Consider the following 19,572-nt stretch of genomic DNA (forward strand, 5'->3'; position numbering starts at 1 on the left):
ACATTTTCTTACTCATACACATGCACAGCCGCATATACATCCACATACATATGCATATACACAAACATATTCCACATCCACATTCAGATACAATTACAATTACAGATATACATACACATATACTCAAGAGTACACATACCCACACTAATATAACATTACTGTTATGTATTTCATGAGCCCCACGTTTTTCGTTTTTCAATTTTTTTTTTAATTATTATTCTTCACTACAAAAACGTGGTTTTTAAAAATATTATTTTTTATTTTGAATTTTTTTTAGTTAATTTTCTAAAGCTAATTTAAAGACAATGAATTTAATTTTGCATTTTTAGTAAAGATTCTGAATGAACATTAGTTTAGTAATTATGTTACAGACGCTAAAGAGTCACAATTCAAAAGCATAGCAGAAATTTATATAGTATATAGTTATATCTATATCTATCTATCTATCTATATATATATATATATATATATATATATATATATATATATATATATATATATATATATATATATATATATATATATATATATATATATATATATATATATATATATATATATATATATATATATATATATATATATATATATATATATATATATATATATATATATATACAGGGTTATTCTAAAAAGATGGGAAAAATTTTAGGTAGTGATTGTACACACCCAGACAAACAATTTTTATCAAAGAATGCATGGTCGAAAACAAAACGCAAAGGTGCTGGCGCATTTGGAAAGTTTTTTCATGCAAACGAGAAAGCTCCATTTCTATTGCGAGTTACTGCGCTACGTTATTTGTCGCAAAGCTTTCGGCCGCTGCAGGGAAAGGTCGCCTATCTTTTCTTCACCGTTGTACCAGCATAGCCGCTGCCGGCCACTGTTTTTAACACTTATTGTAATCACATGCCATTAAATTTACTTTTATAACTTAACTTCATCGTTCTTTGTGTGTTTTTGCCTCATATAAGAACATAAACTTTGACGCCCTCCAGCGGTTTTGGGTTTTGTTTTCGACCATGCATTCTTTGATAAAAATTGTTTGTCTGGGTGTGCACTATCACTTCCTGAAATTTTTCCCATCTTTTTAGAACCACCATGTATATATATATATATATATATATATATATATATATATATATATATATATATATATATATATATATATATATATATATATATATATATATATATATATATATATATATATATATATATATAAGTTCAAAATGAAGATCAAACAAAGAAAAATTATAGACATATGAAAAAAGGGGGGAAATAATAAGTAAAAAATAACAAACAACAGTTTTTTTAAAAAAAAAAGAAGAAGAAAAAGAATGAAATTTTATTTAAAAAAACTGGGAAAAAAAGATATAATCTTTTCATCAGCCCACACGATTATATCCGCAAAACAGAGTGCTTTCTGATATTGTATCAATAAAGTCAAAGCAAAATATATTAATGCAATATATATATATATATATATATATATATATATATATATATATATATATATATATATATATATATATATATATATATATATATATATATATATATATATATATATATATATATATATATATATATATATATATATATATATATATATATATATATATATATATATATATATTGGGACTGTGTTTCTTTTTAGAATTGCTACTTATTTTTGAATCATAAAAATATATGTTATTCTTAATTTCCGTTTTCTACTTAGTAGTTTAAATCAATCTTGACTTATCTCTTCCTTCCCTTATATTGTTTAAATCTACAAGATAGCGATGTTAAGCTTTAATAATTGACATAACACTTATTTTAAATAATTATGCACATCTTAGAAATTAATAGCTCACATCTAATAAAGCTTTGGGTTCTAATACGTTCTCATCATCTTCATGTAAACGCAATCATACAGATTATAAGAAGTACTGCACATATTCCAACAATAGTAATTTTAAGAGTTAAAAGAAACTCGCAATTTTTTTTTAAGTTTACGATGAATTCAACCCCAATGACAACAAATGAATTTTTTTAGAAACACAATTCGATTCAATTTCAAAAATGAATCCTCATAAAAAGTTGTAACGAAGTCTTTAAAGTTTGTACAGGCCTGTTTCTCTTACAAAAAAAATAAAACGATACAATTTAGATAAATGTTACAAACCTCATGCACCTCACATTTGTCCCTAATCTTTACGAGGCTATCTCTATATGAGTAAATAATGTGTTTAGCATTTATTCTTATGGACAATCGTTATTATTTGGATTATATAGAATAGTATATCGTGCTTCATGTTTCTTTATGTTTCTAATTATTTAAGTAAAAATTCAGGTACTCTCAGCTCAGAGAATATCAGAGCAACACTATACTATACCAAATGTGATTAAGACATTTTATTTATTACGAAATTTTTCCGAACTTAACATTTTCAACTACTAACTCTAAATTATGGAAAATATAATTTAAATTTTTTTATGTACGTACAGTATAAAATTACTTTCAATATTTAAACGATGCCAAGTTTTTATTTAGTTACTTTTTTCGCGATTTTTTTATTAATTAAAACATATTTCTGACCTTTCCTTAAGAAATCACAGTTATATAAAGTAAGGCCTTTCTTCAAAAAATTAATTTTCTTAAAAACTTCTTTATTTTTTGAACATCGGAATTTATCAGTTGCAAGTTCGTTGATAACAGAAACGAAAAAAAAAAATATTGCGAAATTGTTCTTCAAATATTGGACCAATGCTCTGGGTCGTTTGTTCAAGTTCTTCTGACTTTTCGTTAATGAAATATTATTTCTTATTTGCTGCTGAAAAAAAAGCACCCTACTCTACCAACAGAGCCGGATTATACCTTTCGTAGGACCCAGGCACAGAGCCGGATTATACCTTTCGTAGGACCCAGGCACAGAGCCGGATTATACCTTTCGTGGGCCCTAGGCATAGCCGTTTTTGGGCCCACGCTTCCCATAGCTTCTCCCTTCCCTCTCCTCCTCCTTTCAGTTGCATAGGAATGTACTACGATATTTTCCCTTTTTATTTAATAAAAGTATTTTTTTAAAATTTCCGTGATACTTTTCTTTAGAACTGTGTTTAATGTAGTTTTCAGTCCCATGTAGTTTTCCAACTTAAAATATTTTAATCCATATTGAAATCAAGAGAGAAACTAACGTAGTTCCTTCCTCTATGACTTTCCACACGCTAATGGGGAAAGCATGTGAAGTGTTGCCATAGGTAGAGAGTTCTGCTCTACGCCACCTGCAGCCCATTTCGATCGCCAATGGTTGAAAACATTTCCTAAATGTATTTAAATTTTTATATAACTTTAAATGTCTTTTAATGACAAGAAAAATTTGTTAAACAATATTGGTCGAGTCTCTTACTACAGTTTTATAAAAATTAGGTCCCGCAGTGGAATGATCGTTAAGACACGGTTCCGTTAAGACACCGAAGTCAAGCATCACTGGCTACGGTCAGTGTGCAGGTGGGTGACCACTTGGATCAGTCTGCATAGGGACCGAGGGTGTGCGGTATTGGTCCTCGTTAAACTGTGCTACCGTAAAGTGCTCGACTTCGCGCGCAGGTCGTCGGGCTACCGAAGCGGGGGTGCCATCCCCTCCGCAGAGGATCAAAATTGTGATGGCATGTCTTCGGATCATCCTCCGGGATGCTTCCCAGACCGTCGCAAATAGCCCATTGTGCAGCTCTAGTGCGACGTAAATTAACATCAACATCAACCAATAAATAAATTAGAATAGTTTCCAAAATTTAAAAAAAGTCGGAATTTTGAATTACTTTTCAAGATCTATTCGGCCAATTTTCTCTAACGTTGGATTTTAGCATTCAAAATAACATTTTAAATTAAATTCAAAGTTTGTTAACCTTATGATTAAAATTTTTACGATCAACAATGAATTAAATGATAAACAAATTATCAACTATCCTGATTCGCGATCGCAACGCTACAGGGGGCGTTGTTGTACTGTATGAGAGGAACCATTCGAACAGTCATTCAGTTGCTCTGGAAATGTCGTCAGTGTAGCATTGCAACGTTCATTCTTTATTGTGGCTTATTAAATTTAATGAAAACTTAATAAATAAATGTCTGATATTTTCAGGCTCCGCTAGAGGACGTACTCAAGCGTTGCGATCGCGATCTATGTTTTAGTTTACATGGAATGAAGAAACTAGTTTTATTATGAACCATATTTTTTTTTACTTGTTTAAGTAATTCCGAAAATAGGGAAAATTTACACAAAATAACGTTTATGAGGAGAGCAAACTTTTAATATCAAATATTACCAGACCAAATTCAAGTGCCTGTTGACGACTTTTCTAGCTGTCTTCCGATCCACAAAAGCGCCATCTGTTAAATATGTGTTTCTTCTATCCCATCGTTCAATCTATGTGACGTTTCGTGACGTAGTAGTTGATAGTGAAGCTACAGCTGAGATTCTGCTATTGGCTATGTTTATAAAAGCTGATGGTGGTTCGTGGAATCAGGGACGTAGTGCATGAGGTATTTCATGATACCTTGATGGATATCGTTTGAGAATTTAAAAGTGAAATTAAAAGACGATTTAAAAAAGACGCATTTCTAGCAAGCCTGGCATCGAGTGCAGATTCCGACGACGGTGGAGTATCTCCCCCACCCTTTAAAAAGCAGCGCCTTTCTGCAGTCAGTACTAACATGCAAGCCAGTAATGGTTGTCATAATGGTGAATCAGCTTCTACTAGTAATGACTTGCAAAACGGTACTTGTTCCTTTGAAGAAAATGTGGAAATTAATGGAGACGTTCACAAGACGATTTCCACAAAGATAAGATCTCAAACAGATCAAGACATAATACGATTAATAGGCCAGCATCTTCGAGGATTAGGATTAAAGTACGAAACAAAAACCAATTAAACCTATCCTAATTCCTATTTATTTACAGCCATATCATATTACAAACATAAAAATTTGAATAAAATAAAATTTGAAACATATCTTTACAATACAAATGAGTCTAATGTTAATGTCAACAATGCGCAGCCATTCTTTTTGTTTTGATTTACATTAGAACATCTAACTTTTAAATTGCTATACAACTTTAATTTCTTTCATATTTAACTGTCAAACTTATCCGGAGCATGTTATTTTAAGTACTTTATTCATTTTTCAAAATAACTTTCAAGGTTATTACTCGATTCATCGAAGAAATTTGTGATCTACGATTGTAAACAAAGAGAATCAGTTTTGATCCCTAATGAAATAATTCTGTTAACACAATAACGAATTTTTTTTCTTTCTTTATGTAAACTAACTTTACTTTGGAATTGTTTAAATTTTTCTTATTTCTAAAATTTTTTGCAATTACTGTTAAATAGACAAATTTTGCTAACGCTAATATTATTAAAACTATTATCGTTAAGTCTAAATCTTTATTATCGTATTCAGTTTAAATATAGTTCTTATACAATTAGCAAAACTGTAAATAAGATTTTAACTTTATAGGTAGAAAAAAAATTGCCTTTTTTTATTGAGATTTTTTTAAAAGCATTTAATCAGAAGCAAATTTTATCAAACTGTATGCTTTTACCATATTCTTACTTTTAATATTCTTTCATCTCAAACTGATTTTTATTTATTTTTGAAATTATTTCAAGGTCTTTTCAATTCTTAAGCCCTGCTGATCTTATGATGTTGTTTATAAACAGTTATATGACTGAAGTTTAACATTCAAATGTTAAAAATGTCCTGGAGGTAGATTCTATTTGTCCTTTTACTATATTAACATTTGATTCTTAATAAATTATATGAATCCCAATTTCCTCTTTTTTAACTACTAGTAGGTATGCCTAGCTTTAGACTTTCAAAATGTTCTTTTTGAAAAAGAAAAGATTTAAAAAAATACTTTTAAATATTAAGAAACAGATATCAATAATTGTAATTATGTGACTCTAATTTAGAAGATGATTAAAGATTTAAATAGATGCTTTTATGTCCTGAAAAACTTACTCAGGACCGTCATTGATGATGTGTAAAAGTCACCTAAGACCTGTATGCAATAGGGCATCAACAGCGCATAATGAAGAGGCCCTTTTATTACTCTCAAGTATTCTTTATGGAATTCAAGTGAATGAATATTTTTAGCTCAAAATTTTGCAAAATATTTAAAGAGTTTTTTATTGTTAATTTCACTAAGATGTGGAGACACAAAATAGCTGGTCATGTGGCTGGAATGTAGAGAATAGTAGATGAAAAAGAATTGTTTTTTTTTTTTTTTTTGTTTAAATCCATAAAGAAAGAACTTCGGTGAAAATCCACTCAAAGGTAACCATTCAGGAAGGAAGGAAACTTACTAAATAGAATTTAAAAAGTTTTTTTTTGGTTTCATTCATTAAAATGTATCTTTCAGAATTTACCAAATTTGGAATTTTAAGTTTAATACTTTTCCAAAACATATTGAAATGAAAATTTAATAAGTTATGAAATTTTTAACAATACTTGAAATTTAAGTAACTTAAATTTCATAAAATGCACTTGAATGAATAAAATGAAACAAAAATATTTCCAAAATAGTAACTAATAACCCAAATAATATAATGATAATTATGTAATTCTTCATTGGTTAAAATGAGAGATGGTAGAGGTAGAATCTGACTCCAGGACATTCTTAATTGTATTTTCAAGGATAAAATATCTACTTATTCAATCATTTTTCTTTGATGGTCAAACATTTGTTATAGAACTGACATTATTATTATAGAATCGACATTATTATAATAGTTTGGCATTATTATTACAAAATTGACACTATTTCAATGTTAATTTTCAAAATCAGTTTTATTAAATAATTTAAAATAATATTATTTTAAGTTCAAATACTTTTTAAAATGTAGTGAGTAAGAATTGTTTTAACTTTATTTGATTCATAATTACATTGCATTTTTCAAACTTTAAAATTGTCTAATTATTCAATAATTTTGCCTTCTTGTTCTCATATAAAAGAATTGACATTAATTCAACAATAGTTATAATTCATAATTAGTTATGCTGAATATGTAATTTAAAGTAATATTTTAAACCAAAATACCTTTTTATGTCTGGTTTGTAAGAATTTTTTATAACTTGATGGTGCTTATTTTAGTCGTACTGCTGAACAGTTAATGAAAGAATCTGGCTGTAGATTAGATCATCCATCTGCTGCCAAATTTCAAGCTCATGTTATGGATGGTGACTGGCCAAAGGTATTAACATCATTTCTTTGGCTAACATTATTTTTATACTGTGTACTTATCCATAATGCTCTTTATTTGTTAATTTATTCATTAATAAATTCATCTTCTTAAATAATATTGAGGGAGATTGGGACACTATACACTAGGGATGCAAATCTTTTTTTTTGTTGTTGTTGAAAGAAGTAGGAGTTAGAATGAAAAAGAAAATGTTTTGTTTCTGCAATGAGTTCAGTTTTTTTATAAGCTAATTGAATTTGCCCTGAATATAATGATGGTCCATAGAAAAATGAACATTATAACATGAGGTCCTTAAATCGTAAGTACATAAAACTTCGTACTTATAAGCAGGGTTTGGGACATTTTTACTTACAACTTTTAACTAACGGCTGTATTTTCAGCTTTGCATTACAATTTGCCATTTTTTGTATTTAAATATTTGAATGAAAAAATCATTTTTGAGAATTAAGCTTATATAATATTTTTTTCCCAACACTGTCCCATGTTTTCAATAATCATTGGAGAAACATGTATTCCTCAACTGCCAGGTATTCCTCAAATTTCTGATTTTGAGTTTTGTAATAACATTAAGTCAAAAAAAAAAAAAAACAGAACTTTAAAAAAGCATGTGAAAATCTGGCAATATTTGGTAAATAGTGATCAAAGAACCTCATGGATTCATAATAAATAATGCTAAGACAAGTAAATGTTGATATCAAATCGAAAGGGGATTACTCAAATGCTAGTGTTTAGAATTGTACACCTTTAAAAATATTATGATAATAAAAACCACAAAGAGATCCGTAGCAATAACTGAAAAAAATAGATAAATGAAAATCAAATGTGTCAAAAGTAATGACTCAAATACCTGATACGAAGTTCACTTTTTGAAGTATTATATTATTAAAATAATGAGCTTTTAAAAATAATGTGGAAATGTGTAGCTAATAACTGTTGAAAAAGGAATGGATAAGCAGCATGGATTCACAATCAAGTCATTACGGATTGAGTATGTCGTTATTCAAATATGCGATAGGAAATTAATAGCCGTAATAATATGGAAACTGTTATAGCGTCTAATGCAATCTCTGGTTCACAGAAATATATATTTCATTGTAGGAATATTATACTTTTTTCATTCTATTGATTTTTTATCATTGTGATATTTCTTTAATAGTTTTTTTTATAATATTTTGTTATCATATATTTTGCAATAAGTATTCCAAATGTAAGTGCTTGATTTTTATGCCAAAAAATTTCAAATCTGCTAAATAAAGAAAAAAAAGGAAAAAAAGATAGCAATAAAAGAGAGCAAATATTTTTTACTGGCTTCCAAAATTTCTTTTAATTTTTGGAACACTGCTTATATCTCATTAATGCTGCACTTCTTTTGAAATTTTTTTTTAGACGGAAATGAAAAGAAAATTCTTTTATCCACTTAAATATTTAATTTCTATTATTAGTATATATATCACATTATTTGCAAGTAGCTAATTTCATTAAGCAACATGGTTGTCTAGAGAACTCAGTACTCTAAATTAAAATAAAATCAATGAGAATGTGAATGCCAAAATTGTTTTAACTTCCCATTAAGTCACCTATTGGAACAATTACACAAAGAAGGAATGCAGTTTCCAAACAAGAAAAATATGATAGATGAATTAATTAAATCCTTTGTAAAGAAATTTACTATGATCATGAATGCCGACCGATTAAAAGATGCAATATACTCTTTTGTTCTCAGTAATGAAAGTAACCAATATTTTACCATCTTTTAACTTATGCATAGGTCAGTGTTTCCCAAAGTATGGTACGCGTACGTACAGGAACAGTTTAGCGGGGGTACGCGTTCTTAAGCGAAATATCTTGCAACAAATGAAAATTTCTTTAAAATCAAAGTTAGCCATGAAAATTTACGATTACGTATTTTTCTACTGGATATTTTTTGCAGAGTTAACAGTTAATAATTAGTGGTGTCAACAGCCAGTTATGATTTTTAACTTTTGTGCAATTTTTGGAAAGTAAAAAATGTATTCATTTTTTTATTAGTGGTACACCGCACTAAGAAAAATTTAGAAAGGGTATATGAAAGTCATAAGTTTGGGAAACACTGGCCTAAGTGATGTTACGTATCTGCCAAGTTATTGTACTGATTAAAATAATTATATTGTCCATGGTCAAAAAATGCATTAAAATTTTTTTTAATAAAAATTCAGGCATATTTGATTCTTGTTCCAAGACCCTCATTTTGTCTTAATCGACAAATTATGCATATAATTTTCTGAAATTTGAATATTTTGCTTTCTATAATGCAATATAACATCTTTTCTTTAACAGAAAAAAAATTGTTTTGAACCTGCTTTGTTTGAAGATAATTTTCTTTAAGAATAATTGAAATTTTGAAAAATTTAAATCTTTTGACACCTTGAAACTTTTGACACCTTGAAATAGTGACTCTACATTTTGTTTGTCGAAAATTGAGTGTTTTTTCTAACTTAAAGTTACAAAGCAGCTGTAAAATCTCATATACTAGTTATGTGGTTTTTTCCAATTAATTTGTGGTTTGATGAGGGGTTGTATCTTGACCATTCAAGAGCCGCATTTGCACCCTTAGCCACAGGAAGGTTGATGCTAGTATTAAAATTCTTTCTGTAATTTTTTTTAATATCTCAGTTATGGTAATTTGGTTTTAAAAAAAATGTGTTTTGAATAGAGATGAAGATAGTCTACTGTTCTCAAAGTTTTTTTCTTCTCATTTTTAAGTCTGGATTTAAGGCTATATGGTGTTTAATTTTGTACCCATATATTTATTTTATTTAATGACCGTAGAAAACTTTTCACTATCTTAGATGATTCATTCATTGTACTTGTAACAAATTTAAAATAGTACATAATTATATATTGTACGAAATGTTGCTCATTTCTATTTTCTTACTTTATTTTAAAAAAAGTAGCAGTATTTGAAATTAAAATTAACATAGATCCGAAAGACCAATATTTTTTCAGACAACTTTTTAAAAAATTGAATTTTTTTAATTGCACAACAGAACATAACTCTTGTACTGATATCTTTGTCATAATAAGGATAGTATTGTAATTTTATCTTTAATTGAATGTTTTTTAATTATTTTAGCAGTTCCTTCTGCAGATTAAATTTCTATTGGAATTAATATTATTTTTAATTCTTAGAATCTGACGGATTAATAATAATATTCTGAGATAAATCTTTTTATCTGTTTCCATACAGAAAGCTTTATCTCAGAAAAACAATTTTTGAAGGCCATTTTTTCATTGACATCAGAAAAGTTGGAGCCAATGTAATTTTCAATCTCTTCCTTCTATTGGAGTAAGAGCTTTCTCGTGTCATAAAAAGGTGTAATTTGAAAACTCTACTAAAAAGTTTTTAGAGAAAAGTTTATTTATCAAGACAGTATTATATAGGTACATAAATTGCTTACAAGATATTCGTTGGAAAAAATGAATTTTATGTTTAATGGTGGTTTAAAACTTATGTAATAATGCATTTATATAATATAGGTGGGTATTATGTGATGTTTGTTTTTGGTATTTTTGAGTTGCTAGTTATGATAAAGTTAAACCATAAGTTTTAAGTAGCGTTAGTTATTCCTAGCTTTCTCTGAACAGATATTATCTACAGGTCTTATTTATTTTAGGCTGAAACAGATCTGGGTGATTTAAAGCAATTACTGGAAACACAACATTCCTTGGTCGTAAGTAATTTTAAAAACCTTTATTTTATTTATTATTGTTTTGTAGTAAGGTAAAATCACAATAATTGGCTCTTTTCCAAATGAAAAAATTCACTTAAAAAAACTATACAAATTGCATGATCAATAAATGCATTTTTTGCTCTTTTCCTTTCACAGATATTTAGGGAGATAGTAAATTTTTTTAAAACAGGTTTTATTGTTTGAAAACATTGAATTTTATATACAAATCTAAGGCTTTTAAGTTGTTTATATGATGAAATATTTAAAATAAATAGAATTTAGGTACTGTGCTAAAAGCAAGTGTTACTAGTATTCCATGATTTGTTTTTTTTCCAACTTACTGCAGATTTTTTTAACAACAGAATATCTTTAAAATCAGTATTTCTTAATAACTCTTAATTTTTGAAAAGAATGTATTAAGTGCTTTGTCAAGGCTTGTAAAATAATTATTTTAACATTATTTTTAGGAAATGAAATTTTTACTTCTGGAGCAGAAATATTTAGAATATTTAGAAGATGGTCATGTGCTTGAAGCTCTTCAGTGTTTAAGACATGAACTGACTCCTCTTCGATTTAACACTAATAGAGTACATGAATTGAGTAGGTAAGTTAAAAGCTAGTGGTTGTGATTATATGTGCATGTTGCAGGCATTATATCAGAATCTGTACCGTATCGACCAAAAATCTCTTTTAGTGGATTTGTTAATTACCCTTTTAATTTTAAAATCTTAATTTGTATTCCGCAGCATCAGGTGAAATTGTATCTTTAAAATTAGCGCAAAAGTCCTTGAAAATCATTGAATTTGGAAAAAAGGCCATGGAAATTTTCTAGACCTTTATTCTAAATTCATTGTTGTGTAGCTCTATTTTATTTTAGACAAGGAACAGATTGGGAAAGTCCTTTAATCATTTCTTGTAAGAGCTTAAATATATTGAGCTATTTATATATTGTACAACATGTATAACTCTGGGATATTGACTTGTGCATATTGCATGTTATTAAATAATGAAAAAAAAAATTATTAATGTCTCAAAAATTTAAATGAAGTTGTGCATCCATTTTTCTTTATTGTTTGATGAACACAAAATTTCATCAAAAGAACTTGAAGGATCTGGATATTTATTCCATTACAATGGACCCAGATCTACAGTTCTTGTAAAATAAAAAAATAAGAAAGAGTATATATATTTAGGGCTCCCACAAGTTGGGGAGAACAAGGGAATTATGAAATTGTCAAAGAATCTGATTTTATTCTAAAAATCAGGGAAGAGTCAGGAAAAATATCATAATTCTTTAACAAAAATTTGAAAAATTCCTTCAACATTCCTGGGAAATAGGCAGTCTAACAGTAATCAGTTATTGAAATTGAAATTAATTCTAATATATGTTGCAATTATTTGTTGTTAAAATTCCACATTTCAGTAAAATTGTTTCATGATAACCTTTATAATAAAAAATGGGGGAAAAATCACTATATTTGGATGAAAAAATTCAGTGTTAAGATAAAATATTGTGTAGTATTATGATGAATTTTCTTAAAATACATTGAAAAGTGTGGGAATTTTATTTCTGGAATTAAGTGAGAAGCGTTTATATAATTTTATAACTAAAAATAGGGAAAAACATTCTTTCAGCAAAATTTGTATACGTAAATTAGACATGTTTCAAAACAGCTGCAACACAAGGAATTTATCTGAAGATTGAAAATTGCAATTTATCCAGAGTTTTAAAATATTTTTCTGATATTTTATTATTTAGCTATATGATGTGCAGCACTGGAGAGGAACTGAGAAGAATGTCTCATTGGGATGGAAAAGGAGTGCACTCAAGGCAAAAGTTGATGGAAAAACTTCAAGGTTACTCTCTCATTTTTTCTTAATAGAATATATTTAAGAATGAAGGATATAACGTACCTTTTTTTAACTCTTCATTACTTATCAGTCAGGCTTAAATTTATCAAGATAATAATTTTTGTTTTAATTTATTTTTCAAGTACCTAACCTAAATATCCTATCACTATATATATATATATTTGTAATATAATGATTTCTATTTTTATATAATTGTTTTATATTACAATTGAACTAGCTTTGATGCACATTAAAGTGGTTTTTTCTTCTTCTTAATTTGTGCAAGATAGCTACGATGCCAATTTAGAATGAATACCAATGATGATCCAATGCCAATTATGACGAACAACGAAAAAGTTATGAACAAATAATAGTTTATTTAAAAATTAACATATTATTTTCTGAGTGGATATGACAACAATCACATGGTTCCAATGAACTGAAACTTCACCATAGAAGTATATATTTACCAGAAAATAAAATTAATAGTAATAAATTTAAATGATTGACAATTGAGTCGAATCATGAAATAATAAGTGGGCAAAAAGGTTGAAGTTACTCAAAATGAAAAGTATAGTAAAACTTAAGTTTAATTTTATAATTATATGAAGAACTATTAAAATAAAATAAGGAAATTTTATTAATAACTCTAATTAATCTAACAAATCACACACTAAACGTAGATACTACTAAAAACACATATTTAATTCTAAATAGCATACGGATTTTTATAATCAAATAATGTTAAGCATGAATATTTAAACCAATTCTTTGTTAATATGATATATGGATTTCGAAATTCTCAACAAAAAAAACTAATAAATAATTTTTAAAAAAATAATAAATGAAAAAACTTAAAATTTTCTGTAACTTTTTTAAATTTAATTTTTTTAAAATTGAATTATGCTTATGATTTAACAATTAACGGTAAACAATTGTATTGGTCATTTTTATTTTCGATCATTTTATCTAGTTTTTCTTGATTTTTTCCAGTTTCTCTTCCACTCTAATGAAAAAAATAGGTGTGTTCTAGATAAAATGCCAACCCTGTTTAACAAAGATATTTTTGTTGGAAACCATTTCTGTCTAAACATTTAAAAATTGCAGTTTTATGTTTATTTGAAATAATACAGATTCCCAGTTTGAACTAAACTCAAAATTTTAAATCTTTTTCATTTTGAAAAACTGAAAAAATCCATCTAAATAATAAAAAATATTTAAAAAAATAAAACGAGCTTGTTTTTATTAATTATTTTTTTAAACCCACTTGGTTTAACCACTTTGGTTCAAACCAGCAGACCCTGATTGCAATGATCCTTATTTCTACTTTACTAATAATTTCTTTTTGCTAACATTTAGCCTCTTTTCAGACTCTCTTTTTTTTCCAAGGCTCAGAAATCCTCATTTATAGATTTATTTCTGTACAAAACTTAACAATCATAATCATTCTTACATAATAATTTACATAATTGCATAACTAGTGAAATGCGAAAAAAAAATAACAATAATAAGAAATAAGAATGGTTTTTAATGATGCTGAAAAAAGTATTTTACTTTAGAAAAATTAAATAACTATATTTTTTAAAAATATATGTATTTCATCAAACAATAAAAATGTTCAATTTATTTTCTTAGTTTAAACTCCAGATACGTGAATTGGTACATTGTTAATCATGTAGCATTCTTTTTTTTAGCTTTCCTTCCTCCTTCTGTGATGTTACCGCCAAGAAGGCTTCAAACCCTTTTAAATCAAGCAGTAGAGCTTCAGAAAGATAGATGTCCTTACCATAACTCAAAATCTGACAGTAATTTAGATAATATTTCTCTCCTGATTGACCACACCTGTACAAAGTAAATTTTAATTTTTATTCATTCAGAACTTATCACTTAGTATTTCCTTAATAAAAAAAAGTATCAACTCATATAAAAATTTAGAATTTAGAAAATGATATGTTAATTGCAAAGTACTGTAGATTTAAATATTATTCTCATTTTAAAACTTGGTTTTTATTGTAAAGAGTCGTTTCTACTGTTCAATATTATGCAAATTCAAAACTTCATCTGCACTTAACCAAAGTAATTTATGTTTAAAGTGCATTTTTTATGTTAGGATAATATTGTAAGTATAATAATAATGGTAAGTAAGCTAATAGTAAGCAAATAGTAATATTGTTGCAAACTAACATAAACTTATTCCTTTCTGAAAGTTTCTGTAGCAATAACAATCAAAATACTATTGTCTTTATTACTCTAATAAGGGTCATGATAGTATGGTGGCTTAGGTAATAAGTCATTTTGTAGAACTGGGTTCTATTTCTGCTGATGGCTTGAAGTTTACTAAGCTTCAAATCAATGGGTACCAGCTTGTCTCAGAATCAATCGGTGCTCATTGCAAACCATATTACCACCATTATGCTGTTGGTGAAGTCTTATGCTCCCTGACCTCGGAGTTATTGGGAAAAATTTATTTAATTGCAACTGTACAATTTATATTAGACTCTTGTTATTTTAAATGATATTTAGAGACCAATGATCTATTACTGCTTTTATTTGCTGATGTTTTATTTTGCATATACCTTTCACTAAGGTAAACATTTTCCAAAAAAATAAAATTTGTGTATTGGTTTATATAAACTATAATAAAGAGTGTTAAATTTCGTCGAAAGGGAAAGATGCTGTTTGAATTATCATTTTTGCCAACTGCAGTTGCTTACATAAAAGCCTTAATTTGAATAGTGAAGCAACACCACTTTTGCGCATTTTTTAGCTATAGAGCCTTTAAGTCTGCCTTACATAACTTATGTGACCTTTGATGCTTTTTATTTGTGAGCAGAAATAAGCTAAAGGTGTACTATTTTAGAAATGAGATAAGAGAAAAAGTAAGGTTATTTTTTTTTTAGTGAACTGTTATTTAGAGATGTTCATATAATCACCCAATCATAAATTTATCTATACAGTATAAATGTATTATTATTTTTTTTTGGGTCTAATTTAAGATAAAAAACTGAGAAGTATTGAAAAGAAATGGCATAATAAGAAGAAGATTAAAGTTTATTTTTTAAAATTTAATGTATAATTATTGCATAATTTTTAATTATTGAATAACTACATATTTTGTAAAAATAGATAAATGAATAAATAATATTAAAAAAAAAATTTGTTTAATGTTCTGAAACTTGTTTGAGTAGTGTTTTGGGTTATCAGAAAACTGTACTATTTCTATTTATTAATTTTAGCATTGATGAAATGGTTGAGATACATAACAATAACTTATGATAGTACAGTTTTTGTGTAATGTTTGAATAAGTGCTATAATAACATATGTATATTCATATGCATAATTTTTAGAAAATTATTTAATTTTAAAATCAATATTGATTTTCAGGCTGTGTAATTGGGACTTTTTTTAATAAGGAAATGCTTGATAAGTATATTTAAAATTTTTAAGGTAGTTAATAGTTTTTTGTATGTAAATTTTTTCTTCTTCTATACTGTAGGGAACAGTTTCCTTGTGAGACTGTTCAAGTTTTGAAAGATCACTGTGATGAAGTTTGGTTTTGTCGTTTCTCTAATGATGGTAAAAAATTAGCTACGGGCTCAAAAGATACCACTGTGAGCATATGGGATGTTAATCCTGTAAGTATTATTAGTTAATTCCAAAATTACTTTGAAACCCTAATTTTTGAGAAAAATAGCTGTACCTTTCGACTTGATCATTAAAAATATTTTCTGATAGTATTCATAATATTTAAATACCTACATGAAATTTATGTAAAAAATAATGGATGTATTTTTACAAACGGATAATGTTATGTTGACTCACATTTCTTCAAATTAAAAATTAAAGTGATTTGTATTAGAGTGTCTTCTGAAAACTGAAGTTAGACCATAATGCTTCAAATTGTTTCAAGTTTTGAACTTAAGAGTTTAGATGTGATGTTATACTTTTTTTTAATTAAATTCTTTTCCTCAATATGTAAAAGAAAACTATAATAGAAATAATGAAATTTCAAAAGTAATTGATTCATTTTTTTTTCTCCAGAAACTTGGGGGTCATTCCCAATTCTTATGGTTCGACCAGTCATTCTAAATTACACCAATCAGTTTTTCCATTTTCAAAAAGTATATCTCATATAATCAGTGACTACATGATTAGTGTCTTGGTTATGATTCTATGATTAGTGACTTGGTGACTACATTATTTAATTAGATACCAGATCTTTAGTGCTGCTACTTGTTACATTTAGTTATTGTTAGTTAATGATCTTGATTTTATACTGTTAGGTTCACTGTATTATACTGTGCTATTTTTGATAGTAAAGACTTCATTTAATTTATTTATTCATTTTTTAATATTTCTGTTAGGATACTCTAGAACTCACGCATCGAAGAACATTCGAAGGCCATCCTGGAGGGGTTTCCTTTTTAGCTTGGAGTCCTGATGATACATATCTCATAGCGTGTGGTCCTGATGATTCCTCTGATTTGTGGGTTTGGAATATTGCTGTAAGATTTATTTTTCAGTATTTATATATTTTTTTCTTTAAATGTCATTTTAATTTGTATGTTTTGCAATTTTTCTGTAATACTGATTTATTTGTTCTGTGCTAAATAAATGTTGAATTGTTTAGGATTTAAAATTACACCAAAGTATAAGATGCTTCTAATTTTAATTTTTTTTTTTTTAAAGACTGGCGGTCTTCGAATCAAAATGAACCACTCTCCTGAAGATAGCTTAACTACATGTGCCTGGAATAAAGATGGAAAACGATTTGTATGCGGTGGAACTAGAGGGCAATTCTATCAATGTGTAAGTTTAGACTTTCTTGATTTTTATATATTCATAAATTTGTTAAACTTTTTATTTTCTGCCACTTTCATTGTAACTTGTCTTGATTCTGTTATTAATTTTGATATTACTTTGTTTATTTTCTACATGGCTTCATGCCTGTCTTTATGCTAAGTAAGAAATATATAATAAAAGAATTGAAATCTTGTGAAAGGATATAGAATGAGTTGCTTAAGTGAATTGATACTTGACGGATTTGGCTTACTCGAAATAGAATGAAAAAAACAGTTGAAAACGTAAAGAAATGCAACGTTACTTCACTTGCAGGTATTCCATTGGTATGAAAGAAGAATATTAAAAAATTTTCTTCAGAAGCTTGCTGCACTTTTTGTTTAAGTTTGCTTTTAGATAAATTATTATTATTATATTTTTTAAATAATATTCAGTGAAGCAAAGTACGTATCTTTCAACAGAGAAATAAATGTACCCAGTTAAAATAGCTTTAACTAACTGTTAGATAATATAAGTAATTGTTTCTGAAAATTTGATAATTTACTTAAAAGCAAAAAATCTATTCATAGTAATAAAACTAACTACATTTTGAGAACAGAAGTTGCAGTTCGGTAAACAGTTTTAACAATGAAACGTACATCAGAAGGAAAAATTTTTATCTCTTTTTCTATTTTGATTGTTATTTTTGAACACTGAGTGCTCAGTAGTTAAAAAAGTAAAAAATTTTTTTGTAAAAATTTGGTTGTTTTAGTTTTTTTATTATTATTTGTAAAAAAATTATTTTAATTTTAAAAAAAGTTTAAAAATATGTTGCCAATAATGTGACCCCTATTGTATTTTTATATATGAATATAGTTAGCTTTTTTTTAAACGGATGTATTAAAAAAAGTATTTATGGCTATGTGAAGGAGGACAGATATTAAATAGTTAAAATTTAAGGATATTTGAAATTTTATAATAATGTAAACAAAACACCTCAAGGCATACGAATAGTGAACATTTTAAACACAAAATTTAATTTTTAGCAGTATTAGTTATCCTAAATTTTTTAATATTTATTTGTAATTTCGAGTCTAACAAAATCCTTTATATACTATTCTCAATATTTATTAATTAACTTTTTATCTGAAAAGAAGTGCAATTAGTCAATGTAGCTAGATCTGAAATGAAAATAACTGTTAGTTTCTTTAAAAAAGTTTGGTATTCTATTTTCTGCTTCAACTTTTATTTCACTAATACAGAATTTTGCATATTAATGCAATATTCATTTCTTCATAGATAATATTTTTTTCTTTATGTTATTTAAAAAAACATATATATATAATAATAATTTTTATTTACATATACTATTATAGGATTTAGATGGTAATGTTCTAGACTCTTGGGAAGGTGTTCGTGTTCAGTGTCTGTGGTGTAGAAAGGATGGTAAAACAGTCTTAGCTGCTGACACTCATCATCGTATCAGGGGCTACAATTTTGAAGACCTGACAGATTTCAATATGTAAGTTTGTACTTAAAAGTAAGCATTGCTACATAATGATCATATTAAATTTTTGAAAGTAAATTATTTTTTTTTTTTTTGTCCTATTATTTTAATGCTATCAAGTATTTTCACTTCTTACTTTTTATTATTATTTTTTCTTTTTGTTCATTTAACAGTTCATGGTTAAAATGAAAAATATTGTCAGGTCTATATTTTCAATTTCTATACCTATGTTCTTTTTCTTGTCCAATACAATAAAAAATTAAATTTCAGCATATATTTTTTTAAAAGGAAAAAGATATACTTTTTTTTGTTGCAAATTTGCTTTAATCGAACATTAAAATGAAAAATAACCAATTTTATAAATTATTATATAAATTATTTTTATATAATAAAATTTTTTTTGAAAAATAATTATTATTTTTTATATAAATTTGTTTAATTTTTTAAATTTAAGTATTTCTGCTATTATTTTCATG

General features: G+C 26.9%; 1 protein-coding gene across 2 annotated transcripts in view; it reads left to right on the forward strand.

Moving 5' to 3' along the window:
- Window positions 1–4,405: 4,405 nt before the first annotated feature.
- The window catches only part of LOC107439016 (WD repeat-containing protein 26), a 29,594-nt gene continuing 14,427 nt past the window's right edge, over window positions 4,406–19,572 (forward strand). Inside the window, exons 1-10 of one of the 2 annotated variants that reach the window (XM_087159653.1) lie at window positions 4,406–4,893; window positions 7,140–7,239; window positions 10,902–10,958; window positions 11,426–11,562; window positions 12,718–12,815; window positions 14,504–14,660; window positions 16,307–16,445; window positions 17,175–17,315; window positions 17,500–17,619; window positions 18,966–19,111. In XM_087159653.1, the coding sequence (XP_087015779.1) occupies window positions 4,697–4,893; window positions 7,140–7,239; window positions 10,902–10,958; window positions 11,426–11,562; window positions 12,718–12,815; window positions 14,504–14,660; window positions 16,307–16,445; window positions 17,175–17,315; window positions 17,500–17,619; window positions 18,966–19,111 (1,292 nt within the window). In that variant the 5' untranslated portion in view covers window positions 4,406–4,696. Of the gene's footprint in view, window positions 4,894–7,139; window positions 7,240–10,901; window positions 10,959–11,425; window positions 11,563–12,717; window positions 12,816–14,503; window positions 14,661–16,303; window positions 16,446–17,174; window positions 17,316–17,499; window positions 17,620–18,965; window positions 19,112–19,572 lie in introns of both variants that reach the window. The other variant, XM_087159652.1, reaches the window with a different exon arrangement.

This window comes from Parasteatoda tepidariorum, chromosome 3, assembly GCF_982258835.1.
Source record: "Parasteatoda tepidariorum strain Cologne lab strain chromosome 3, Ptep-v5.0, whole genome shotgun sequence".
Taxonomy (NCBI): domain Eukaryota; kingdom Metazoa; phylum Arthropoda; class Arachnida; order Araneae; family Theridiidae; genus Parasteatoda; species Parasteatoda tepidariorum.